Genomic DNA, 23,979 nt, shown 5'->3' on the forward strand with positions numbered 1-23,979 from the left:
ATTCATTTTTTTAATTAATTCATATCCAGGAATTGAAAGAGTGATGCTGACGAGAAGTGCCCTTAATGGTGGGGTTGGCTGTTGAAATGGCTTTCCTGGGGAAATGGCCAGTGTGGCTCTGCGAGGACCTCAGCCTGCTGTAGGGCTTTAAGTCTGTGCCACCTCTCTAGGCATACCACCACCAGTGGGTCTGTGGGGGGCGCAAACCTAGCAAACAAAGCAGGTGATTGGATGAGCCAAGGCAGGTCTCCCAGGCCATACACACAGGTGTCTTGGGCATCGTGGCCTGCAGAAAGACACAGACATTTAACTTTGTTCAATCCCAGTACAAGTAAGTGGTACACACTTCTTCAGCTGGGATTGCTCACTGTGCACAAGAGTTCAAATTAAGTATCGTCCTTAACTGTGTTGTTGTCTCTGAAGTTGAGTTTTGAATTTATAATGAAGGGAATTTCACCTTTGGGCTAGTATTTGGGGGAAACATTCTAAACAGCATGAGCCACTAAATAGTGCTGCTGCACCAGGCATGAGGGCAGAATTAGAACCAGACAGTCTGGGCCTAAAGAGCCCGGGGTTCTAATTCCTATCTTAATTAACCTATGCTCACACCAAGCTTTACAAAGAAAAACCAGTAATGAGCTGGTGACTCCCACCAGGCTGTTCTGACAAACTATCCGCAGGCAAGGAAAAGCCTGAAAGGCCATGGAGTCAGAGTCTGGCAGCTGTGCCACATGTGGCCACTCACACCTCTTATCACAGCCGTTGGGCAGCTGAGGCAGGAGGATTATGAGTTCAAGGCCAGCCTAGTTATGTAGCAAGACCTGGTCTCAAAAGAAAACGGTGAACAAGGGCTGGTGGTGCAGCTCAGTAGGTGGGAGGGGTTGGTTTGTTTTGGGGTTTGGTTTTGGTTTTGTTTTATGTTTTTTGGTTTTGTTTGGTTTTTTGAGACAGAGTTTCTCTTATAGTCCTGGCTGTCCTGCTACAGCCCCCTCTATCGTCAGCCTGTGTGGCCTGTGCACCCCGCCCCCCGCTTCTGTGGACTCTGCAGAGCATGAAACATCTGCTCACTCCTCCGCATTGTGCAGCAAAGTAATTGGTCCCCCAAAGCTGTCTGCACTCCCTAAGCAGCCATCTGCAGAGTGAGCTCAGGTGATAGAGGACTGACTGGGCTTTACCCTCCAAAGAGCTCATAGCTTCCTGTGCCCTACGTGTTTGCCCCAGACTGCTTGGCCATCAGCCAAACCCCTCGAGACTTTTTATAACTGGGCCCATGATCTCTCCTTTCCTTTTGGGACAGCAGAGAGAGGGAGAATTGATGGTTTCTGTGGGTGAATCCACCAGAGCAGAACAGAAAGACTCTCCTGCATCTGCTTGGGTGCCCTGTGCCTTTCATGAGCAGGTCATGGTGCTGCAAACTTTTATCCCTAGCACTCTACAGGCGACAGAAGGCTGCTGTCTGGGGCTTTACCTGTGCACCCCTTGTGACCATCTCCGTCTTCTGTTCTCCACTTCGTGGCGTGAATGTTTCCTTCCCAGCCAGCATCTGGTGTGGCACCTGGAGCATCTGCCAGGAGACAAAACCAAGGCACACTGCAGAGTGCAGCTCTGGCTGTTATAGTGCAAGCTCTGTGCTGCCATTCCCCTTCCTGTGACGATGTCACTGTGAGACAGGTCTATCAGAGCATATCAATGTATTGGACTGACCAAGGCCAGTGTCCACCCTGCATGCACTTTTCACCCTTTTCCTATCTCTCTGAACTCACTGGATGTGTGTGTCGTGTCCTCAGGACCATGCTGGCTGGGGCTCTGGGCTGTATTTCCGTCTGAGGGCCCTAGTAGGTGGTCTGGGAACAGGGCTTGTAGTGGGGTATGAGAGATCATAGAATGGTCAAACCATTTCCCTGTTTGCAGGAGTGCTATTTATCAATGGCAGTAGGTGGCCATGCTTGAAGCAACATTCTCTGAGGGAACCAGTCAGTCTTTCTCAAAGATGGCTGTATCAACCCACTTAAAGAGTGGCAGTAAAGTTCTCTCAGAAATGGGGAGAGGGGAGCAGCATTGTCACAGACAATGGTAGTTTCTGTATTTGGGGTTTTGTTTTTCTATTTCTATTTAGGAACTCACTCTGTAGCTGCCCCCCTGCCTCAGCTTCCCAAAGAACTGTGATTTGCAGGTGTGAGCCCTTAGCACAGTCCTAGGCTGCAGTGACTGTCTGAGATTATTACTGAGTGAGTGAAAAATGTAGACTTTCCCAAACATTTATGTCCAGGATTTGCAAAAGGCCCTGTAGGAGGAGACACAGAATGAACCTAAAATATCCATGCTCGACAGGAACATGACAAGACTGTCTCCCTAACTCCACAGCCCTCGAACCAGCGGCCACCCCATGTTTTCTGAGTGGAAGGCCTTGTGAGAGGCAGGCCCTGTACAAAGCCACAGCAAGACAGTGGAGTAAGCCCAGCTTCCTTCTGAGAGTCACCCACACTGCAGTTGTCCTACCTTTCAGTTGGTTCAGGGTCACCCAGTAGTGCTGCTCTGGGCTGTGGATGTATTTAGACCACTGCAGCATGTCTTTTGCACGGGGATCAGTCAGGACAAACCCTACAAACTTCCTGGTAAGTGCGTAGTAAGGACTTCCGGAGTAAACTGTGAGGTTATGGGGTGGTTTTTGTTTGAACCGTGTGTTTGGAGATGTGTACGTATTTTCGTCAAGGCTGAGCTTCGAGGAGCTTTGGCCTGTCTTGGGTTTGGTGTTCAGGGGTGGGATCACCCCAGGAGTGATATTTTTCCCCTTCCACTTGGTTCTGATGTAGCGGATGATTTCTTTGTTGGTTTTGATTGGGAATTCCTGTCCACAGAGATTCATGACGTAGTGCCAATGAAACATGGAGTGGGTGAGGTCCCTCATGCAGCCAAGCTCTGCTTGCAGCCTCCTGAGGCCGCCATGAGCCACCTTCTGTGTCTGTGATGAAATAAAGACATTTTCAAAACAGTCCACAAAGGTTTGCATGGCACTCTTAAGCTTCTTTGGGGCCTTCACATCAATGTGGACACAGTAGACGTTCTGAGGTGCATAAATCGCTCTGAGAAGCCGCACAAACATGGCCAACTCCTTTTGAACATGTATAATATACGCCAAAGAGAAGTTCCCCTCTTCTGCAGACAGGGGCCTGCCTATGAAATGCAGACCCCGTGACATCCTGGAACAGTTTCCGGGTGTACGCAAATGAGCAAGCATTTCAGATTTGGGAGAAGGTTTGCAGAATTGTGCAATTTGGGGGGCTGCCTTCTTCCCCTCAAATAAAGCTGAGCACAGTTCATCTGGATAGAATCCACATTCCACCACATCTGGGGTGGGGGGCTCCTCCTCAGCCTCCTCAGGACTTGGGTTTCGTAAGTAAAGAAAAAAGAAGGCGCAGATCATGCCACACACCACAAGTCCAGCCTTTGTGGTCCGGAGCTGGCTCATGTTTGAGCTCTCAGTGCATTCTTGTCACCACAGTTTGAAAGTTTTCTCTTTCAGTTTCCTAAAAGAACAACAGAGAACATTTAGAGTACACACACACACACACACACACACACACACACACACGCACACACACACACACAGAGAGAGAGAGAGAGAGAGAGAGCGCACCACCGGTGAGACTCTGAACACACATTAACTGTATGTTCTTATATGTATCACTTGGGCCAGCGGTGTAGCTCAGTTAGTGGAATACCTCCCTGGCATGCGCGAAGTCCCGCATTCCTGTGAGCCAAGGATGGTGTTGTGTGTCTGTTAACGCCACACGGGGCGGGGGGGGGGGGGGGCGGTGAAGACAAGAAGAACAGAAGTTCAAAGTCATCGTTGGCTGCACAGAAAGTTCCAGTGATCAGTGGATGGATGGATAGGTAGATGGACAGATGGGAAAATACCATTTGAACAGAACTTATTTTGTTGGCCTCTTTCTTTCTGTCTTCTTTAGAAGGCCCTGTTATGTTGCCCAAGCTGATCTTGAACTTACAGATTTATGCAGTTCTCCTGTCTCAGGTTCCCAAGTCGCTGGATTGCAGGTGCACATGGCACACCTGGGTGTAATTTGTCCGTTTTTTAAATATGTGTACACTCTGAAATTATCACCACGTCAGGGCAGCTTTCCCCTAAGTTTCCTCACAGCCCTGGGAGCCCATCTGTCTTTCTACCCCATCTTGCGACAGCCATTTAAGTACTGTGTCCCTGAACTAATTTGCATATCTGCAGTGTGGTGTAAGTGGAATCCTGCGGTGGATTCTTGGTGGGGCATGGCTTTTCCTGGTGGTGGTAATGATTCTGAGAGTCAGCCTGATCTTGGTAGTTTTAGTTTTTTTCATTCCTGAGCGATACTACATCTCATGGTCCCACATGAACACTTGAGCCATGTTTAACTCTTTATTACTACAAAGATGCTGTAAGCACCATGCACAAACCTTTGTGTAAACAGATTTTTTTTTTTTTAATCTCATGTGGATATGGCATAGTGAAATGGCTGTCTCCCATGTTGGGTGTATAGCTTCACTCTGCGCTTTTGCGGGTCAGTACAGCAGCAGGCAGGAGAGTTCCCTATACACTGTGTGTGTTGTCAGCACTCCCGTTTCCATGGTAACCACCCTAATTGGCTTACAAGTGGTGATTCCCTGTGGTGTCACTGATTGTCCCTGATGACTATCACTGCTGAGTGCCCGCCCGTGAAGTTAGTTATTCCTTGTAATCTATGTCTTTCCCTGTTAAATTGAGTCTGATTCTTTCCATAAAGGATTTGAACAACAAACTGTGAGCAATCTTGTGGTTACAAAGTTAAACCTGTTCAAGTGAGCTGATTAATTGGTTTTAGGCATTAAAATCGGGGTGTGTAACGATGTCTCTTGATGCCAAAATGGTGACCTGTCTAGAACTGCAGTAGGAACATGAGCAGGCGCAGCTGCAGCAGACAGTGCGGAGAGCGCATTAATGAGATGACTGCTGCATACCATGATTGGCCTTTTGCATCAAGGGAGGAAGGCTGTCCAGGTGAGATGTCAGGAGGTCTTGGTGTTTGTAAATCCTGGTTCTTTGATGCCATAAAAGTCATATTGTGGTGGCGAATGGACTCGCAGGAGCTCTTTGCCTTAGGTCTGTGACTTGGGGGCAGGCAGAGCTCTCAGGTTCTCTCAGGTTTCGCAGCCTTGATGGCTCTGTCTGTCCTGGATGTTTCAAATACCACATTGGTTTTCATTGTAGTTTCTTACCACCTAACATGCTTTGAAATCGAAAGCAGCCGCTGGTCACAGATTCAGTCAGCAGCTGTCAATTGCCGAGAGTATTGAGCCTTAGGGGCTCCTGTTCTCAAGTGTTTATACAGCTCGCAAGGCCTACCTTCATGAGCATTCTGATGGCTCATTGTTTCATGTCTGGTCGCCAGAATAAATGGCCTCCCCCCTCCCACCCCACTGTAGAAATCCCCCAGGAAGGAGGGTCCTTGTTGAAGTAAACACTTAGGATTCTTTGTTGTTTTTATTTTAGGCTTTACTTATTTTCAGCTTGGTTTGGTTTTTTGAGGCATAGTCTCACCGTGTTGTCCTGACTGGCCTGGAACTTGCTGCCTAGGCCAGGCTGACCTGGAACTCAGAGATCATTGGTGGGATTAAGAGCATGTGCCACCATGCCCCGCTAAAGCTTATGAATTCTGAGCAAGGTACATGGTACCCTAGGGCTTGGTGCACCTGTCCTGGTGTTGTAGCTTCTGCCAGGAAGAAGGTTCGGTGGCTTCTCAGTTCTCACACTAGCAGATGTGCCCCCATAAGCCTCATGCTGTAGCCACGCCCCAGGGACTGCTGTTTCAGACATTTATATAATTAAATGAAGACAGTCCCAGGAGTAGCCCAGTGTCCTTCAGGGCACTCCCTGGCCTAATGGCTTTCTGCCTTTTGTAGGTAGATGAGAGCAAGCTAAGTCTTTCTCAGCACCTTCCCTTGGTCCACGCGCAGCTGACACTGGGGTCTGCCTGCTTCATTCACTCAGACTCCATGCCCAGCCAGCCGCTACTTGAGCACAAACCCATCAATTGTTTCTATGTAGTGTTCTATCACAGGTTCTGTCATTTGATCAGCAGTAGGCAGAGCTTTCCCTGAGCTTTGCTTCCAAAGCCCAGCTTGTTGCTTCATTTCTCACACTGAGCCTGCAGCCCTGAAGGCTGAGGACGAACCGGGGAGCCAGGCCAGCTGAGTGCCACCTCCAGAGTGTCCTTCTCTTTGCCCTCTAACTGGCGTGGTCACCAGCCTGGGACTTGGTTGGTCCCAGACCCTGTGTGTCAGAGTTCCTTTAGAGCTACTTCCTGAGCACGGTGACACCAGCCACTGTAGCCACAGCAGGGCAGGTTCTCTTCTGTCATCTTTGTTGTCCCTGGACTCAGGGCAGTGTCCACAGCACTCTGAAGTCGGTGCTTATAAACTAGACACATCATGTTAGTGGGCTGACTTACAGAGGTATGCGTCTCTGTTGGGGTGTCCACTCAAAGCACACACAGCTGCCACCAAAGAAACAGACTTTGGCTGTGGCCTCCAGGCTGACTTAACTAAGGGTTAAGACATGGTGGCTTTTTAAACTCCTGTAAAGTGTCATCTGTTGCACGCTGTGGAAATGGTTTTCTTTGGACTGTTTTTGAGGGGAAACTGATGCCCACCTGCCATACATCACTGATGCTGTGTTTACAGTCACAGGCAGCTGAGAAAGCCCGTCTCCTTCAGAACTCACGCCAGCTGCCCTGCTGTCCACCATCCCTCCCCACCCTGTTAGCGGCACACTCACCAGTGCAGTTCCTGTTCCTGGTGGGAGCCTGGGCAGGTACTGGCCCAGCCACCTCTCCTCTCACCGCTCCGGTGCGTCCCTTGCAGCTCCTGCTTCTCAGAGTCGCCTGGCAGGCTGTGTTGCCTTTGCATCCCTGGGGACTTGTAGTCTTGTTGATCCTAACACATTGGTGGAAAAGACAGCTGTTGTATTTGGTCCCTGAGAATTCTTCAGGATTGTACACCTACCAGGAAAGAAGTGGGAGGTAGCACGTAAAACAAAGCAATAACAGGTGCTGGCAACAGCCGGATGAGGGAGGAGGATGCAGCCTTCGCACTCTGAGCATCACATACCATGTGGGGCAAGGTGAGGGCTCAGCCCTCAGACTCAGAGCCCGCTGGTTGAGCTGATGGTTTCTGAGATCGTGGTCACATTCCTTATGTGCTCTTCAAAGCCAGGTGTGGTAGCACACACCTTTAATCCCACCATTCTGTGCTTGGGAGACTGAGGTAAGCGAATCTCTGAGTTCCCAATTAGCCTGGTCTACACAGTGAACTCCAGGCCAGCCAAGGCTACACAGTGAGACCCTATCTCAAAAGCAACCAAATATTCTCTTTAAAACAGGAAGCCGATTTTTCAGCCATTTTTATGTCTTTATGTTCACTCTGGATAGATTCTTTTTCACATTCATTCCTTTGTTTGGTCATTACTCTGTGTGTGTGTGTGTGTGTGTGTGTGTGTGTGTGTGTGTGTGTGTGTAGGTCAGGACTACTTGCAGAGGTCAGCTCTCCTTCCACCACATGGGTGTTTTCAGTGGAGAAGTGAAGGGGGTCAGTCATCGCCCATGGGTGCCTGCGATGTGGCTTGGTGGCAGAGCGCTCATCTGGCATGCATCAAGCCCTGGTTCCACTGTTTGCAGAAGAGAACACGGAAGGGAGAAGTGTAACACTCAAGATTTGTCTGCTCCTGTGTTTTGCTTCCTAAGCTAGATGGCATGGTGGGTGGGTGGTGTCTTCACTTGCTGGTGCAGCAGCCCTTAGGCATGAGTGTGTAGCTGCCAGGGTCTCTCTGATCTTCAGGCCTGACCCTCATTGAATCCTGTACAGGGAGAGCAAGTAACAGCTTGTGCCTGTGTGGTGTCAGACTCCATCTGTCCAGGCTCTGTTTCTATCTGCAGGAATTTTAGAAAAGCAGCCAGGCGTGGTGCACACAAGTTAATCAGTAAAGGCTAGCCTGGGCTATAAGTGAGGCCTTGACTCAAGATATAAGGTCTGAGCATGGTGGTTCTTGCTCTAGTACTTGGAGGACTGAGGTAGGAGAATTGCCATGAGTTCCAGGCCAACTTAAATTAAGTACTTCTCAGCTAACCTGGGCTAGAGTAAGAACCTGTTTCAAAATAAAAGGAGAAAACGTGTTAAGAACAAAATGTCTCCATAAGTTGTCTCTGGCCGTGCTTCAGCCCTGCCCTTCCTTCCCACCAGAGGTGGCCCAAGGTCTCCATATGTGGAGAAGAGCTGGTTGGCTGCTTCCTTCATCTTACTTGCCCCTTAGGGTGCATCCATCATGGCTATAACATGTGACATGTGGCCTGGAGGAGACTGTCCCAAGGGACAATCCTACTTAGTTTAGGTCCAAGCAACCAATGTCATTGAGTGTTAATGGGCCTGAATCTGGGTTTTTAGCAAGAGCAGTAACCACTGAGCCATCTCCCCAGCCCCACGTTCCTAATGGTCGGTGACTTACTTAGCTATCAAAATATATCAGTGGTGTGTGTGTGTGTGTGTGTGTGCGCGCGCGCGCGTGCGCAAAGTCAGGCCACAGCCATGCTGTTTCCAAAGAAAGTTGCCAGCAGGTGCACAGGGCTGGGCAAGGAAGATCACCCTGATTTCCCAGGAGGAAAGCCACAAGTTTGAGGCCAAACTTGAGGAGTTCAAGGCCAGCCAGAGCTGCTTGGTGAGACCCTGCTTCAAGAGAGAAACACTAAGCAGGTTTTAAGGTTAGGCTTCTTTCTGGTTCTGGGCTCTTTTTCTCTCCACCCACCCTGACTGCTTGGAGTCGGGAGAGCAGAGTCCTGACCCTGGTGGTGACGTCACCCCTGGTGGACTCTGAAGACTGCTGCTCAGGAGTACTAAGCCTGCCTTTGCTGGGCTGACTGGGTTTTGTTACCTTGACACAAACCTAGACTCACCTGAGAGGAGGGTGCCTGAGCAGAGATGCCTCAGTGAGACTGGCTGTAGGCAAGCCTGTGAGGCATTTTCTTGACTAGCCGGTGTGCACACCTGGACAGGTGGTTCTGGGTGGTTCAAGAAAGCATGCTGAGCGGCTGGAGAGATTGCTCAGAGGTTAAGAGTACCTGCTGCTCTTCCAAAGGTCCTGAGTTCAATTCCCAGCAACCACATGGTGACTCACAACCATGTATAAGGAGATCTGGTGCCCTTTTCTGGTGTGGAAGTGTACATGCAGGCAAAACACTATATACATAATAAATAAATGAATCTTTTTTTAAAAGAAAAAGAAAACATGCTGAACAAGCAGTAAGCAGTGTCCTCCATGGCCTCTGTTTCAGTTCCAGCCTCCAGGTTCCTGCCCTGACTTCCTTCAGTAGTAGAGTGTGACCTAAGTGCTCACAAATTGCTTTTGGACATGTTGCTTATCACAGCAATAGAAACCCTAAGGAATACAATTGTTGTATTCCTTGACCAGGAATTCCATCCTCACAAAATTCTAGTTCAGAGCCTTTCTTTGCTGGGTGTTTTTGTGTCAAGCTTTTCGATTGTAATGTACATTGGTGGCCCCTCCTGGTGTTCAAAACAGGAAGCAGGGATGTCCAGGGCCCCTGGGAAGAAAGGACACTGAGATCCCAGAAGGGAGGAATGTTCTGCACTAAGGGTCCCACCTCCTGCACTCTGCACCACCCTCAGGAGGGTTATTTACGCCAGAGTGAGCCTCCATGCCCCTTGGGCCGGCCTTCCCACCTCATTCAGTTCCAAAAAAAAGTCACTTTTCACTCATCTCCAAGGAGAAGACCCACCTCCCATGGAGAGATTCTCTACCCAAGTGTCCCCTGGCCCAGGAGTTCCCTGGGGACCGCCTGCCCTTGGGCTGTTCCTCCCAACCCCCTGCCTTTCAGTGGTGACTGAGACAGCCCTCTGCCTCAGTGAGCACTTCATTCATGTGTCTTTTCTGGAGGCTGCCAAGCTCCAGGCTCTGAGATTCAAAGCAAGTGGCTTTAGTCAATAATACTCCTGGGGCAGCCCTGTGAACAGAGCCACTTGACGGTGGCTTTGAAGTACAACACTTGTCATCCCTGGTGGGGTGCAGGAGACTGAAGCTGACACCCTCACTTCTGTCCTATGTGCCAGGAGGTACCAGAAACCTTGGCAGTGTTAGGAGAGGACCCTGTTTATCAGCTTTCTTACAGTGAAGATGACAGTGACACCTCTTCCCAGATGAAAAGGCCAGAATCTGCCTGTGCAGTGTCCCTGGGAAACAGAGCAGCCACCTTTGAGGGGCTCTGCACTGGAGTTAACCCTCCCTTACGGCTGAGGAGGCTGCCCTCCACGTAGGAGAGTCTTGCTTTCTGTCACTGCCTCTCTTCCTGCCACGTGCTAGGCACTGTGCTCAGTGCCCAGGCCATAGCAGCAAGGACAACATAGATAACATGAAGGCAGATCCCAGTCTACTCAGTGCCCAGGACCTCTCTCACGGGGGAGGGATTAGTAGTGGCAGGTAGCCTCTCTGAGGTGGCGGCTTGTTTGCTTACAATTCTGTCAACATGGGCATGTGTGCAACTTGCAGAGTTGAGCATGGTGCTAACAAGTGTCTGTTCCTGCCTCTAGGACACCACTGGGATTCGTTGGACATGACTCACTCTTGCTCTGCCAAGATGTGTCTAGGGTCACCCTTATACTTAAAATTTTCTGGAGAGACTATCAGAAGCTAGATACTTGTACTCTCAGCTCGGGCCTGTTGCCACAGTGTGCTGTTGGTACACAGCAGTGTGGTGTGGGGAAGATAAGTGGGCTTACACAGAGTAGCCACACCCCCAGCAACACAATACAACAGCCTTGGGTGGTCCCACTGCTCAGGGTCTGGGCTCGCTAGTCAGGAGAGAAGCAGACATCCAGCATGGAACAGTGTGTACAGACTCTGGTACCGGCAGCCATCCTGTCAGTTATCTCTGATGGAACCCTCCAGAGTGGGGCTGCCAGGCTGTGTTGCTCTGAGCACATGGACTTCTCAGACTGGGCCTGAGAGCAGCTGATCTGAGTGCAGGCAAAGCTGCAACAGGTGCCTAGCCAAGGTTGGAGGCCAGTGCTGAGTGAAGAGCAGGGCTGTAGATGCCGTTCCTCCCGTGGTGACTGACTCTGCTCTCTTTTGCTCTTCAGTGTGGGGCTGCCTTCCAGGAGGATGACATCATCGTGCTCAATGGCACCAAGGAGGATGTGGAACTTCTGAAGAGGAGGATGGAGGAGAGACGGCTGCGGGCCAAACAGGAGAAGGTGATGAGGGGCTTCAGTTCTGCCCCAGAGCCCATTGCAAGCTATTCTGTCACCTTAGCAGATGCTGCCGAGGGGTGCACGGCTGAGCTTGGTCACCCCAGGAGGCCTGGCTTCTAGAAACAGATTCAGGACTTGGCTGCAATGGGCTTCGTCACCAGTGGGTGGTTGGCTGCTTAGGGCATGGTGGTGTAGGGAAGATTTTAAAGCGACACACCAAGCATGGGCACACAGCATGGCATTAGCAAACTCTCAGGAAAAGGCAGTCATTGCTTTTAAAAGAGCACACGGAGTGGGGCTGTGGTTCAGTAGTAGAGTGTAAGACCCTAGGTTTCATCCCTAATACAGAAAAATAGGATGACTTATACTCCTGTTTCCTAACTAGGGAAGATGAGAGCAGAAGTCACCACCATCCCAGCAAATGTGAAGGCCCCACATCCTCAGCCACCAGAAGTGTGGTCCAGTAGGCCTGGGGGGAAGTTCACATACAAAGCACTGGACTTCACTGTGGCTCTAATTGTTTTGTTGTTGTTTTATAACGAGGTTAGGCTATAGGTAAACCTCGGCCTGACCTTTGTCTTTACTAAGAGAGAAATCCAGATGCAGCACATTTGTAACCCTGTCCTCCTCTAAGGTAGTGTCAGGAGAGGTAGAGGCCAGTTTGGCGACCCAAGGGCCAAGTGTGGCTCAGTGGGAGAGCAGCCGCCTCTCATGCACAAAGTCATGGCTTGATCCCAGCACTGAAACGAAGAAAACCACAGGGCAATGCTGGACGTGTTAGGGCTAACAGTAGCTAGGGTGAGGACACTCTGGCGGGGAAACAGCTTCCATTGCAGTGGCCCACACCTGCCTGTGTCCTCTGAGAGGATAGGGCTGTAGTGGTGGGAGGGGCTTCAGAGCTTCGCTATGTGCTTTAGTCATAGAATAAAGAACAGAATTGTATCACCCATGAGTGATAGTGGTTCATGGTTGTGAGACTGGAAAAGCTGATAGTCACATGTGGCACCCATCTCTCAGGAGAAGCCAAGTCTATTCTCATTTCCTCCCTTACCGTCTTAGAAAATAGTGCATGGGGGCTGGAGAGATGGCTCAGAGGTTAAGGGCACTGGTTGCTCTTCCAGAGGTCCTGAGTTCAACTCCCAGCAACCACATGGTGACTTACAACCATCTATAATGAGATCTAGTGTCCTCTTCTGGCCTGCAGGCACACATGCAGACAGAACACTATATACCTAATAAATAAATATTTAAGAAAAGGGGGAAAGGTGGGATTGGAGCAATGGCTCAGGGGTTGCTCTTCCAAAGGTCCTGAGTTAAATTCCCAGCAACCACCTGGTAGCTCAGAGCCATCTGTAATAGGATCTGATACCACTTCTGTCTGATGCCCACTTATGTCATGAAGACATACAGTGAATAGTGCACTAATTACAATAAATAAATATTTAAAAAGGAAAGTAAAGGGGAAAAAAAGAATAGTGTATGTTTCACATGCAGATTTTCCATAGCACTAGGAATTGTGGGAAACTCTGAAATTAGATGCCATGGAAACGTTCTATGAAACTGTTTACAAGATGATAACACAGCATTCATGAGAAATAACTGAAGGCCACTGGGTCATTTAAACTGTATATGGAGATTTAAAAAAAATCAAGTGTGTGTGTCTATGTGTGTGTGTCTGTGTGTATGTCTCTGTGTGTGTATGTCCGTGTGTATGTGTGTGTGTCTGTGTCTGTGTCTGTGTGTGTCGCTGTATGTGTGTCTCTGTGTGTGTGTATCTGTGTGTTTTCTAAGTTATGCTTCACTAAGCATCTTAAAGCCTAGAAAAGCCTGAGTGTCTTTGACAAGAGACAGCAGCCAAAGAGATCTGCTTGCTGTCCTTAGTTTTTTGAAAACACAAGAAGGGACATTGTGTGCTAAAAGCAGCAGCTGGAGAGTGGCAGGGGCCCTGGGTGTCTCCCTGAGTGACTGTCCCATCTCAGCCTTCCTGCCAAGTCCTGCAGAGCCCAGTGGGATTAGGTCCCCTCTGCACCCTCCTCAGCAGAGCCTCTGTGAACACGCTTGGATACTGCTACCAAGATACAAAATATTTCCCAAATATCCTCACTTGCAGGCAGCCTTAGTGTCTCTCCAAGTATGCCTCCAGCTTTGAAACAGCTCTCTGCCTTAAATGCAGGGCCGAGAGCTGAGCATTGTTTCCTGTGGTCGGGGGGCGGGGGGGGGAGGGGGGGTGGACACTTAGTACATGTACACACTTGGAAGTCAGAACAAGATGTCAGGTGTCCTCAGTCACTCTCTGCCCTGTTACCTCGAGACAGGCTCTCTCACTAAACCTCAAGACCAGTGTTTCAGCATGCCTGGGTGACCAGCGAATTCTCAGGGTCATGGTCTCTTACCCACCAGTACTGGGTTACAGATAAGCAGTCTTACCCTGCGCAGCAGATGCTTGTGCTCTGAGACACCTCCTTAGTTCTTAGTCTGTAGTTTGTTGTTGTGTTTTAGTAACAGCCATCACAGATGTGCATATGTGCATTTCATGTATGAAACAGTTTCTTTTTTCAAACACTGTTTTTTGATGTGGCACAAACATTTATTGGGGGAGGGACATCTGTCCTTCTTGGCCGCTCCCTTCCTCATGGCTGCCAGCACATTCCTAAGCTCCTCTCGCTTCCTCTTGGCCTGGTGTGCGTGCCCACCCTCTTCCTGATGAACTTGAGCGAGCGTGCGCTTGTCCTTGGACACCTGGAGCAGCTCCCTGGCGCGCTGCTCATGAGGAGCGAAGCCACACAGCTCCCTGATCAGGTCCCGCGCGAACTTGGTGTGCCTGGTGAGGAGCCCGCGGCATCAGCTGTGGCTCGGCTTGTTGATGTTCTTCATCTTGTGGCCCTGCTGAGGCCCACAGCCATGGGGCAGACAGGGCCGGCTGCTGCTCTCCTTGTGTGTATGTCACACATAGTTCAGAATGGTCAACCTTTCGGGGCTGCCTTACCAATCCAGCATCTGAAAATCTAACTAGAATAACCGCGTTCAACTCAGCTGGCAGCCTTCAGTAAAAGCCTCCAAGCCATACATCCAAGTGTGATAGCTTTGGAGCCGAGGGCCCGGCGTGAGTGAGACACCATCTGTGCTCGTGCAGGCAGAGCTTGTGTTGATATTCTGCTGCTCTTTTGTGTACAGCAGTCCCTGGAAATGTGGACTTTTCGTGTTTGTGCTGGGATGCTGGGGATCAAACTTAGGGCTTCCTGTACACTAGATGGGTACCCTGTCACTGAGCAGCATTCCCAGCCTCTAACACTGGCTCGTCATTGAAATACAGTCTTTATTTAAGGTTGGAGACTGTGAAACCAGCACCGACCATTGGGTCTGTGTGGACCCAGACTTTTGTGGAGGCATACCTGCAGATAGGTCATCCTCAGAGAGAGGTGCCAGGCCATCAGAGGAGCCCTGGGCCCAAGGCAGGCCCACTGCCACTGTGCTCCACTTAACCTGAGTGTACCCTCTGTATCAGTTACTTTTCTGTCACTGTGCAAAAACACTGTGACCAGAGGCAGCCGCCTACAGATGCAGGAGGTTACTTTGGCTCACAATTCCAGAGGGCTGAGAGTCCATCATGGCAGGGAGGCACGGCAGCAAGAGCGAGAGGCTGAGGAATAACACCTGTATCCACACTCAGAAAGCAGAGTTAACTCCAAGTGCAGTGAGGCCATCACCCTCAAAACCCACCCCAGTGACACACCTCCACTTACTTAAGGTTCCATGAACTCCCAAACAGCTCCACCAATTAGGGACCAAGTGTTCTTGTACCCAAGCTCTGGGAGACAATCTCACTCAAGCCACCACATCCTCTAACAGCTCTGTCTTCTTTCAGAAAACAAAGAAGCCCAAGACAGCTGAGTGTGTTTCAAAGCCTGGTATCACAGACGGTAAGACCCTGAGAACCTAGGAGACAGGTCTGTCCTATGTGCACCAAGGTCTTGCTCATGGTTTGTTTTCCTAACTCAGTGTCTTCTACAGACTCCGCAGGGCCATCAAAAGTGAAGGCCAGCAAGCCTGAGGAGGCGGACCCTGATCCTAGAGAGAAGAAAAGCGCCTTGGTTCCCAGGGGCACAGGTAGGCCTTCCAGAGCCATCAGAGAAGTGAGAAAGCTGGAAAGTCAGGGCAAAGGGATGAGAAAACGTAGGCTTTCCTAGTCATTCATAGCTCGCTCTGTGTCCTCTGAATTAAAAAGTAGCCTCCCATTCCTTCCTGGAGCCCTGTTGGCCCAAAAGGTTCTGCACACAAAGCTCCCTTGTTACTGCTGAGCAAGCTATGGTGCCCAGCCCAGCAGAACACAGCCATCCACTCCTCAGCCACATGGTGTGAGGGCTTGGGCGCCTCAGAGCCATCCTATGCTCCCATCAGGGTCCTTCCTCTCTTCCTGTCTCTTGGCCAAGTGGCAAAACTGCTCTTAAAACTCAATGTCTTTAAGCTGGGTGTTGTGGCGCATGTCTTTAATCCCAGCACTAGGGAAGCAGAGACAGGGGGATCGCTGTGAGTTCAAGACCAACCTGGTCTACAAAGCAAGTCCAGGACAGCCGCCAAGGCTACACAGAGAAACCCTATCTCGAAAAACAAAACAAAACCTCAATGTCTTTACCTCAAAGAAACAGCATTTACACCAGCCCAGTGACAGAGACAGAGTCGACCGTGAATTCCAGGCCAGCCTGGGTCACATGGTGAGTTGTTCCAAGCCAGCCAGGGCTGTGTACTGAGGCCCTGTCTCAAAAAGAAAAGAACAGGGGAAGGAGAGCTAGCTTGGTAGGTAAGAGCCATTTTCTGCTCTTGCTGAGGACCCGAGTTCTGTTCTAGCACTCGGATCTGGCAGCTGACAACCACTTGTAACTCCATCTCCAGGAGATCTGACACCCTCCTCTGGCCTCCACAGGCACACATACATGCATGGTATACATCCACCCAAATACACACTTACGCATACATAAACAGAGAGAAAAAAGAAAACCAAAAAATGGAAAATAAATACTTACGCCGTGCCTGGTGGCACAAACCTGTCATCTCCACTCCTCAGGAGCTGAGGCAGAAGGATCAAATGTTAGAGGCCAGCCTGAGCAACTTTTTTTTTTTTTTTTTTCCTCGAGACAGGGTCTCTCTGTGTTAGCCTTGGCTGTCCTGGACTTGCTTTGTAGACCCAGCCTGAGCAACTTATTAAAATCCTATATAAAAATAAAACAGAAGGAGCTGTGGCTCAGTGGTAGAGAACTTGTTTAACATGTGTATGAGGTCCTGGGTTCAGTGCCCAACACTGCAAAAAGAAAATTAGGTCACAGTTACTTTACAAGAAGAGAAACCCAGGTAAGAGAAAGTGAGCTCGTGGTATGTCCCCACAAGCTGCAGCCCGCAGCTCCCGTCCTGGCTTCACTCAGGATAGTGGGCTGGCCAGGGCAGGCTGCTGGGACTGCTGGCTTTCTTTGTCCTTGTATAGTACCGACCTGAAAGGACCAGGCCCTCAACCTAAGTGCCAAGAAGCTGGGGACGGTCTGGTGCCAGCACACAATGTTCATCAGCAAGGCCTAAGTGGTTGGGGCTCTGACACTATTGAAAGTCTGCTTCAAGCCAGGCATAGCAGCATGCACCTGCTTGGGAGGCCAAGTCAGGAGAATCACCCAAGTGTAAGGCCAGACTGGTGTCTATAGTTAGTTCTGGGCCAGCCAGTGCTACACAGTGAGCCCCTGGATCTAAATAACTAACTTAGTTGATATATTGTGGGCAGGAGTGTAGCTCAGTGGGTAGAGCTCTTGTATGGTATGCACAGAGCCCCAGCTTCTGTCCCCAGTGCTGTGTGAAATGGTGTGACAGCACTCAGGAGGTGGAGGCCAAAGGATCAGAAATCACAGCCCGTATTGGCTGAGTTCAAGGATGGCTCAGGCTGCGTGAGACCTGCCCCTGTGCTTCAGCTTTCTCTCCAAATAACAGCAAGATGCTGGGAGCTTGGGGAAATGGCATGCATGACCTGGTCCCTTTAAAAATGAGTCATATGAGCTGTGTGTAGTGGCGCACACCTTTAATCCCAGTACTCAGGAGGCAGAGGCCTCTCTATAGCCTGGTCTACAAAGGGAGTCTAGGACAGCCAGGGCTAGTACAACAGAGAAACCCTTTCTCAAAAAACAAAAAACCAAACCAAACAAATAAAAGGAGCAGTCTTCAGTCCCAGCCTTACACGGTTTGGCTTTTTTTTTTCCCTAGCAGCTACTGGGAGCACTTCTGGGAAAGCTGGCAAGCCTCCCTGTGGAGCCCTGAAGAGGTCCATCGCGGACAGTGAAGAATCTGAAACCTACAAGTCCATCTTCACAAGCCACAGCTCTGCCAAGCGCTCCAAGGAGGAGTCTGCCCACTGGGTCACCCACACGTCCTACTGCTTCTAAAGCAGGGCTGCGGCCCCTCCCCAAGGGCTTCTCCCCTGTGGCCTTCTGTGCCACACTCACCTGGTGTGGCTCCATGCTATAAAGTTGTCCTCTGCAACTTTGACCTGCGTTGTCACTTGCCGTGAAGTGTGTGGGTGCTAGGGAGGGTAAGGTGGCTTGCAGCATACCTAGCAACCTCTCTACAGGGTGTACCTCTTGCTTAGGCCAGTGACTCTGCTGCTTTCATTAGGGAATAAAAAAGACTCCAGGTTTCTCACAGTCAGCTCATTTTCTAAAACTGCAGTGACACTGAGCTCAGGGACAGACTTCCAGCAGGACCCTGAGCTCAGGGTCAGACTTCCAGCAGGACCCCGGGCTCAGGGACAGACTTCCAGTGGAACCCCGAGCTCAGGGACAGACTTCCAGCAGGACCCCAAGCTCAGGGACAGACTTCCAACGGGACCCTGAGCTCAGGGACAGACTTCCAGCAGGACCCCGAGCTCAGGGACAGACTTCCAACGGGACCCCGAGCTCAGGGACAGACTTCCAGCGGGACCCCAAGCTCAGGGACAGACTTTCAGCAGGACCCTGAGCTCAGGGACAGACTTCTAACAGTCTCAGACCTTGCTCCTCATGAGGTTTTTCTTGCCTGACATAAGGACGGCAGAGGGGAAAAGGACACCTTAGTGCCATGTACAAAATAAAGCCCCCACCTCTAATATCTTTGCAAGAAAATTGCACCTATCAAGGGGGGCAGTGGCAGGACAGGAATGACACCTTTTCCATCCCCACAGTTAAAATTGGAACCTCTATGAGCCTGTTCATGGACATAGGGTAGGACTGCCTCTATGGGCCAGTTCTAAAACCCTGCTTCTGGGCTGGGTAGATGGCTTGCTCAGTGGATAACACACTCTCCACGTGCACTCGTGGACCAGCATTTACAAAAGGCAGGTGAGCACAGTAGCCAGCCCTGTAAGGCAGAGGTGGGATCCCAGGCTTGGTGATGAGCTCAGGGTTTCGGGGAGAACCTGCCTCAGAAGCTAGAGTGAGTGCACCTAGGGTCAGCCTCTGGCTCCACACATGCCCAGGATGGTACAAACCAACACACTAAAATCCTGCTCCCAAACCAAACATGGCACGTCTGTAGTCCAAGCCCTCCGAAGGCTGAGGTCAGAAGGTAACCGAGATGACAAAGCTGGCCAAAGTTACATAGCAGCACCTTGCCTCAGAAAACAACCCAAAGAAAAGCCCCTGCACCCACTGCACTCTGGTTTTCTGCTTGCAAGTGATGAGGCTTGGCCCCAAACACACTTCAAGTTTGTTCTGGGACAGTGTTAGGCTGAGTATAGACATACGCAAACAGCATAAGATGCCAAATGAGCATTGTCCAAGAGAACCTGGGATGTATGACCTTTGTACTTATAAAATCGGAATAAAAGATTGTAGAAATATTTGGGATTTTGTTGTTTTTGTTGTTGGGACAAGGCCTCACTGTAGGCATATCTGGCCTCAAACTCAAAAAATCTTGTCTCAACCTCCCAATTGGTAGAATTACAGCATACATAGTGAGTTTTCCAGTAAGAATTAACCATGGCCAAGGATGTGGGTCCTGGGTTAGTAGTCTGTCTGGCATGTACAAAGCCCTGGGTTCTGTCCCCAGCATTACATGATCTAGATACGACAGGCATCTGTCACCCCAACAGTTGGGAGATGCATCAGAACTTCAAGGCCATTCTTGGCCACATAGCAAGTTTTAGGCAAGCTTGGGATGGATACAAGAGACCCTGTCTAAAAGTGTGAGTAATGAGTTTTCATTGTGTGCATTTCCAAAATAAAGCTGAATTAGCTATTCTACTTCTTTACACCATCCTCTTTTTAAGTAAAAAGGAAAGATAGTTAGCTCTGTAACACAGTAAAGCTGATAAAGTATTTTTGAATTTGAAGTTCTGTAAAATGTTTGTGTCAGTCTCACATGAACTCAGCAATTTGAATGTCCTGTAGTCTGGAGCTGCTCTCTGGGTGGTGGTTGTCAGCTTAGTGGCAGTGCTGGCTAGGTAGAACACAGCAGTCAACCCCAAAGTGTCCACTGTTTGGGCAGAACCCGATAGCAGAAGAAGCATAGGGCAGTTTTTCCCGTGGTTGGCGTCACCACATCAAGGTGGATTCATCCTTCCAGGGCACTATCATTTTCTTGGCGACCTCGCAGGTTGCTGTTAGGAATGGTCACAGTTTATTGTAGGAAACATAAGTATTTTAAATGCCATACTCAACAGATCTCTGGAAGGTCTGAGGACCACAATCTATTAGTACATCCGAGGTGCATCAACTTTGTTCATAGTTACCTGCTTCAGACCCAAACCTGAAAACACGTACAGCAAACAAGATGAAGCTTATTTCTAGAATTACTTAGTACTCTGTATGCATGACTGCTAGTATCAGGACAGAAAGCCTATATATAATAATCTTACAGATTGTGAGATATTTATGTCTTAAGAAAAGTTTTAAAGAGTCAAATGAAAACCAAGAGATTATGAGATCAGTGGCAATAGCTCTTGAGTAGTTAATACAATTAACTGGCCATAGCCAGTTAATATTTCCTAGCAATATTTGAAAATCATGAAGAGTTTGTAATTATCTCTACTGATTTGTACTTTCTGTGGTCGAATTTTCTGTAAACCTGTCTTATATCCTAGATCATTGATAGAATTCTCTTTGTATTTTTTCAGGAGCAATTTGTAATCCCCAGCAAGGCAAAAATTCTCTTTACTTCATCAATCATTTTTTAAAGGTATCTGCATCGGAATCAGCAAATAAGATATCATCCATATAATGATAAATTTTGCATTATGGAAACTTATGAATTATTTTTAATGTCTGTTGTACAAAATATTAACACAAGGAGCTAGGCAGTGGTGGCGCACACCTTTAATCCCAGCACTCAGGAGGCAGAGGCAGGCTGAAAACTATGTACTCAAGGCCGACCTGGTCTACAAAGTGAGTCCAGAACAGCCAAGGCTACACAGAGAAACCCTGTCTCGAAGACAACAAAACAAAACAAAAAAATTGACACAAGGTAAGACTGTGTAACATTCCTTGCGGTGAGACTTTCCAAATGATCTTTTTATTGGACAGTTATTATAAGTAGGTACTAAGAAGACAAACTTTTCCCTATCGTGCTCATGCAAAGGGATTGTGAAAAAAGCAATCTTTTAAATCAATTTCTATCATAGGCCATGACTTAGGTAATAATGAAGGCAATGGGATTCTAGGCTATAAAGAGCCAAGGGGCTAAATCATCTTATTTATGGCCCTTAAATTCCTGATTTATAACAAACATAGGGGAATTCCATGGGCTGGTAGATTCTTCAGTGCATTGAGCATTTAGGTACTCCTGTACCAACTCTCCTAGTGCCTGTAATTTTATTTTATTTTTATTTATTTATTTATTTATTTAGTCATAGACCATTGTTCCACCTACATAGGCTTGCCAGTTAGCCATTTAAAGGTAGGGCACAGGGCTGGAGAGATGGCTCAGAGGTTAAGAGCACAGGCTGCTTTTCCAAAGGTCCTGAGTTCAATTCCCAGCAACCACATGGTAGCTGTCCACCATCTATAATGAGATATCTGGTGCCCCCTTCTGGCCCACAGGCAGAACGCTGTATACATAATAAATAAATCTTTAAAAATAAATAAAGGTAGGACAGTTGGTGCCTTTAGAAGACTAACAGCTGTTGTGTCCTGCTTATGTACAACCTGGATATGTACAATCTGATAGTACTTTTTAATATTTTTCTCAGAAGCATTCTTTATTTTATGGTTTGTTTCTGAGATTGGAGGAATGTTAGTCTGTGTTTTCCATTGCTGCAACAAATCACACCCCATAAATTCAAGGCTACAGGAGTCACATATGACTTTAATTTTCCTATTTGTCCTAGTTGTATACACTTGACCCATTTTGTATTTTGTTTTGCCTGAGATAAAGTTCCAATCCCTGGAAGCTGAATATTTACCTGCTTAAAAGGCCAATCTGGATGTCAAGATTCTGGTGAAATTATTGTTACATCTGCTCTTATGTCTATCAAACCTTTGATTTCAATGCTATTTATTTTTATTTTTAGCCAAAGTTCTTGGTTTTCTGATCTCTCCTGAATTTTTTGTTTTAACTACTAAAGCTATTCTGTCCTTGATAACATCCAGAGCAATACTGTTTTTAACAGCAGGCATTAAATCTTTTAATTGCTCTGTGGATGAGTCTCTGATGCTGACTGGGAATGATTAAATTTTTATTTTGGGGCCTTCAGGAGTCACCCTTAGGCATTTCCCAATGGCCAAGAGCTACCTTGCCTGTCCCTTTTTGATTTGCATCCATGAGCCCAATACTGGCCTTTGCCACACCTGCATACACCAGAAGGCTAGGGCCTTCTTTTTGCATTATCTCTAGAAAAAAAATTGCTCTGGGGGTGCCTTGCCTACAATCCCTTTTCAAGTGATATTGCTTACCACAATTAAAACATCTGCTATTTTGATTTTTCTTAAAATTTTTAGAAAGTACTTCCCCAGCAGAGTAGCATTATAAGCATGACACCCAATATCTCTAATTCATTCATCTATTGGTGCTGATCTTTCCTTTAAAGGTCTAATTACACTTTTGCATTAATTAGCACTTTCAAAAGCCAAAGATTTGATTAGTATTTGACTTCTGAATCTGATACTATTCTATTTACAGCTGAAGTCAATCTTTGCACACACATACAAAAAAAATCAATAAAGGCCTTTTGGGGCCTTGTATAACGTTAGTAACTGACTCAGACCTCTTTCCTGATTCTTCAACCTTGTCCCAAGCATTTGAAGTCGCTAAACAACATAGTGCCAAGGTTTGATCATCAAATTCAAGCTACTTTTGTAATTCAGCATATCGACCTTCACCTAGCAACTGATCTTGAAAAATAATATTAACACCTCTATCCCGAGCCCTATTTCATCGTTCTATGGCCCTAGCTTTCTCTTTCCACCTTGTTAGCCATTGTAACTGAGGACCAGCTTCCAATTTCTTTGTTGCCAAATCTTTCCAGTCTTAGGGGATAATTCTGTTCTGAGTTGTCCGTGAATTTAATCTGCTCCATATAGGTTGAATGCATACCATATGAAGCAATTGCTTCCTAAATCTCCTCAAATCTCATATTTCTATAGGATTCCATTTAACTTTTTTTTATAACCTTGAGGGTGCCTAAAGTCTGCTGGTAGTTTTTGTGTATTAATTTATGTCTTTCTAAGGCTTGTATCTTATCAATCCATTTTTCACATAGGGTGTAACTATCAAACCACTTTTCATATATGGCAAAAAAAACCCACTACAGCTATTAAGGGTAAAATAAGAATTACCAGGCTGGTGGTAATTATTATCACTTTATGTCAATCTTAGTTAAGTCATTTATCCTTTAATTTTTTGCTTCTATTTTCAAGCCATCTAAAAACACTCTATAGGGTTCTAATACCGTTGTATTATATTTCTCATCCTTAAAGTGGGAAAGATTTTTTACTTTTAATATTACTTAGCTCTCTGAGGACTTCCTAGGTATCTTGCCAAATCTGTTGGCTTCTCAGTTTTTACGCATCTGGTGTGGATTTCTCTGTCTCTATGGCTGTACCATGCATTGGAGCACCAAATGTTTTTAACAACAACAACAAAAATCATTCAATTTTACCAACAAAGACTCAGAAACCAGATGCTAGGGTGAAAGCCTGCTAGCTCAGAGACACAGAGAAAACACCCAGCTAGCTGATCTTCCTCCACAGCTGACATAGCAGAAGAAATGCCCCCTCTCCCATGCCATCTCAACCAACCTCCTTCAAACTGAATCTCCCTCCCTTCTACTTCCTGTGTATCTATCCATCCTCCTGACTTCCTCTTATTCTGGTTTTTTTTTTTTTCCTTAATAATCCTATGTTCATTTCCTGTCAACTGGTTGCTTGTTTTCAACCTATAGTTGACTTTATTTAACCCTGTTCACAATATTTAAGCTGAAAGCTCCTGCATTAAAGGTGTGTGCTAAGGCTGGGACACACCACAACTAGAAACAGCTTTTTTTTTTTCCCAGTAAATAACACAATCTCAGGGTTCGCAGCGTGATCGCACATCCTCAACTTGCAGTCTTCTTAATCACGAGGCATCACAATGGTTGGAACTGCCAGCTCAGGGCCCTCTGTGACATCATCAGGGCCCAGCACTAGTTCCCCAGTGTTCCGGCGCCACAGCAGACAGACCCACCATGAGCAGCTTCCGGCCCCACCTGTGGCCACC

At 47.9% G+C, this 23,979-nt stretch overlaps 2 protein-coding genes across 2 annotated transcripts in view; one reads left to right on the forward strand and one right to left on the reverse strand.

Moving 5' to 3' along the window:
- The window catches only part of Rtf2 (replication termination factor 2), a 28,815-nt gene extending 10,748 nt beyond the window's left edge, over positions 1–18,067 (forward strand). The window contains exons 6-9 of the mRNA XM_051143887.1: positions 11,173–11,286; positions 15,149–15,203; positions 15,295–15,390; positions 17,521–18,067. Of these exons, the coding sequence (XP_050999844.1) occupies positions 11,173–11,286; positions 15,149–15,203; positions 15,295–15,390; positions 17,521–17,699 (444 nt within the window). The 3' untranslated portion in view covers positions 17,700–18,067. The remainder of the gene's footprint in view (positions 1–11,172; positions 11,287–15,148; positions 15,204–15,294; positions 15,391–17,520) is intronic.
- Positions 63–3,469, reverse strand: LOC127187757 (beta-1,3-galactosyl-O-glycosyl-glycoprotein beta-1,6-N-acetylglucosaminyltransferase 7-like). The gene is made up of 3 exons (XM_051143886.1): positions 2,500–3,469; positions 1,469–1,564; positions 63–286 (listed from the first exon to the last, which is right to left on the reverse strand). Exons 1-3 carry the CDS (start codon positions 3,467–3,469, stop codon positions 63–65), a joined length of 1,290 nt encoding a protein of 429 aa, XP_050999843.1.
- Positions 18,068–23,979: the final 5,912 nt, after the last annotated feature.

Source organism: Acomys russatus, chromosome 4, assembly GCF_903995435.1.
Source record: "Acomys russatus chromosome 4, mAcoRus1.1, whole genome shotgun sequence".
Lineage (NCBI taxonomy): Eukaryota > Metazoa > Chordata > Mammalia > Rodentia > Muridae > Acomys > Acomys russatus.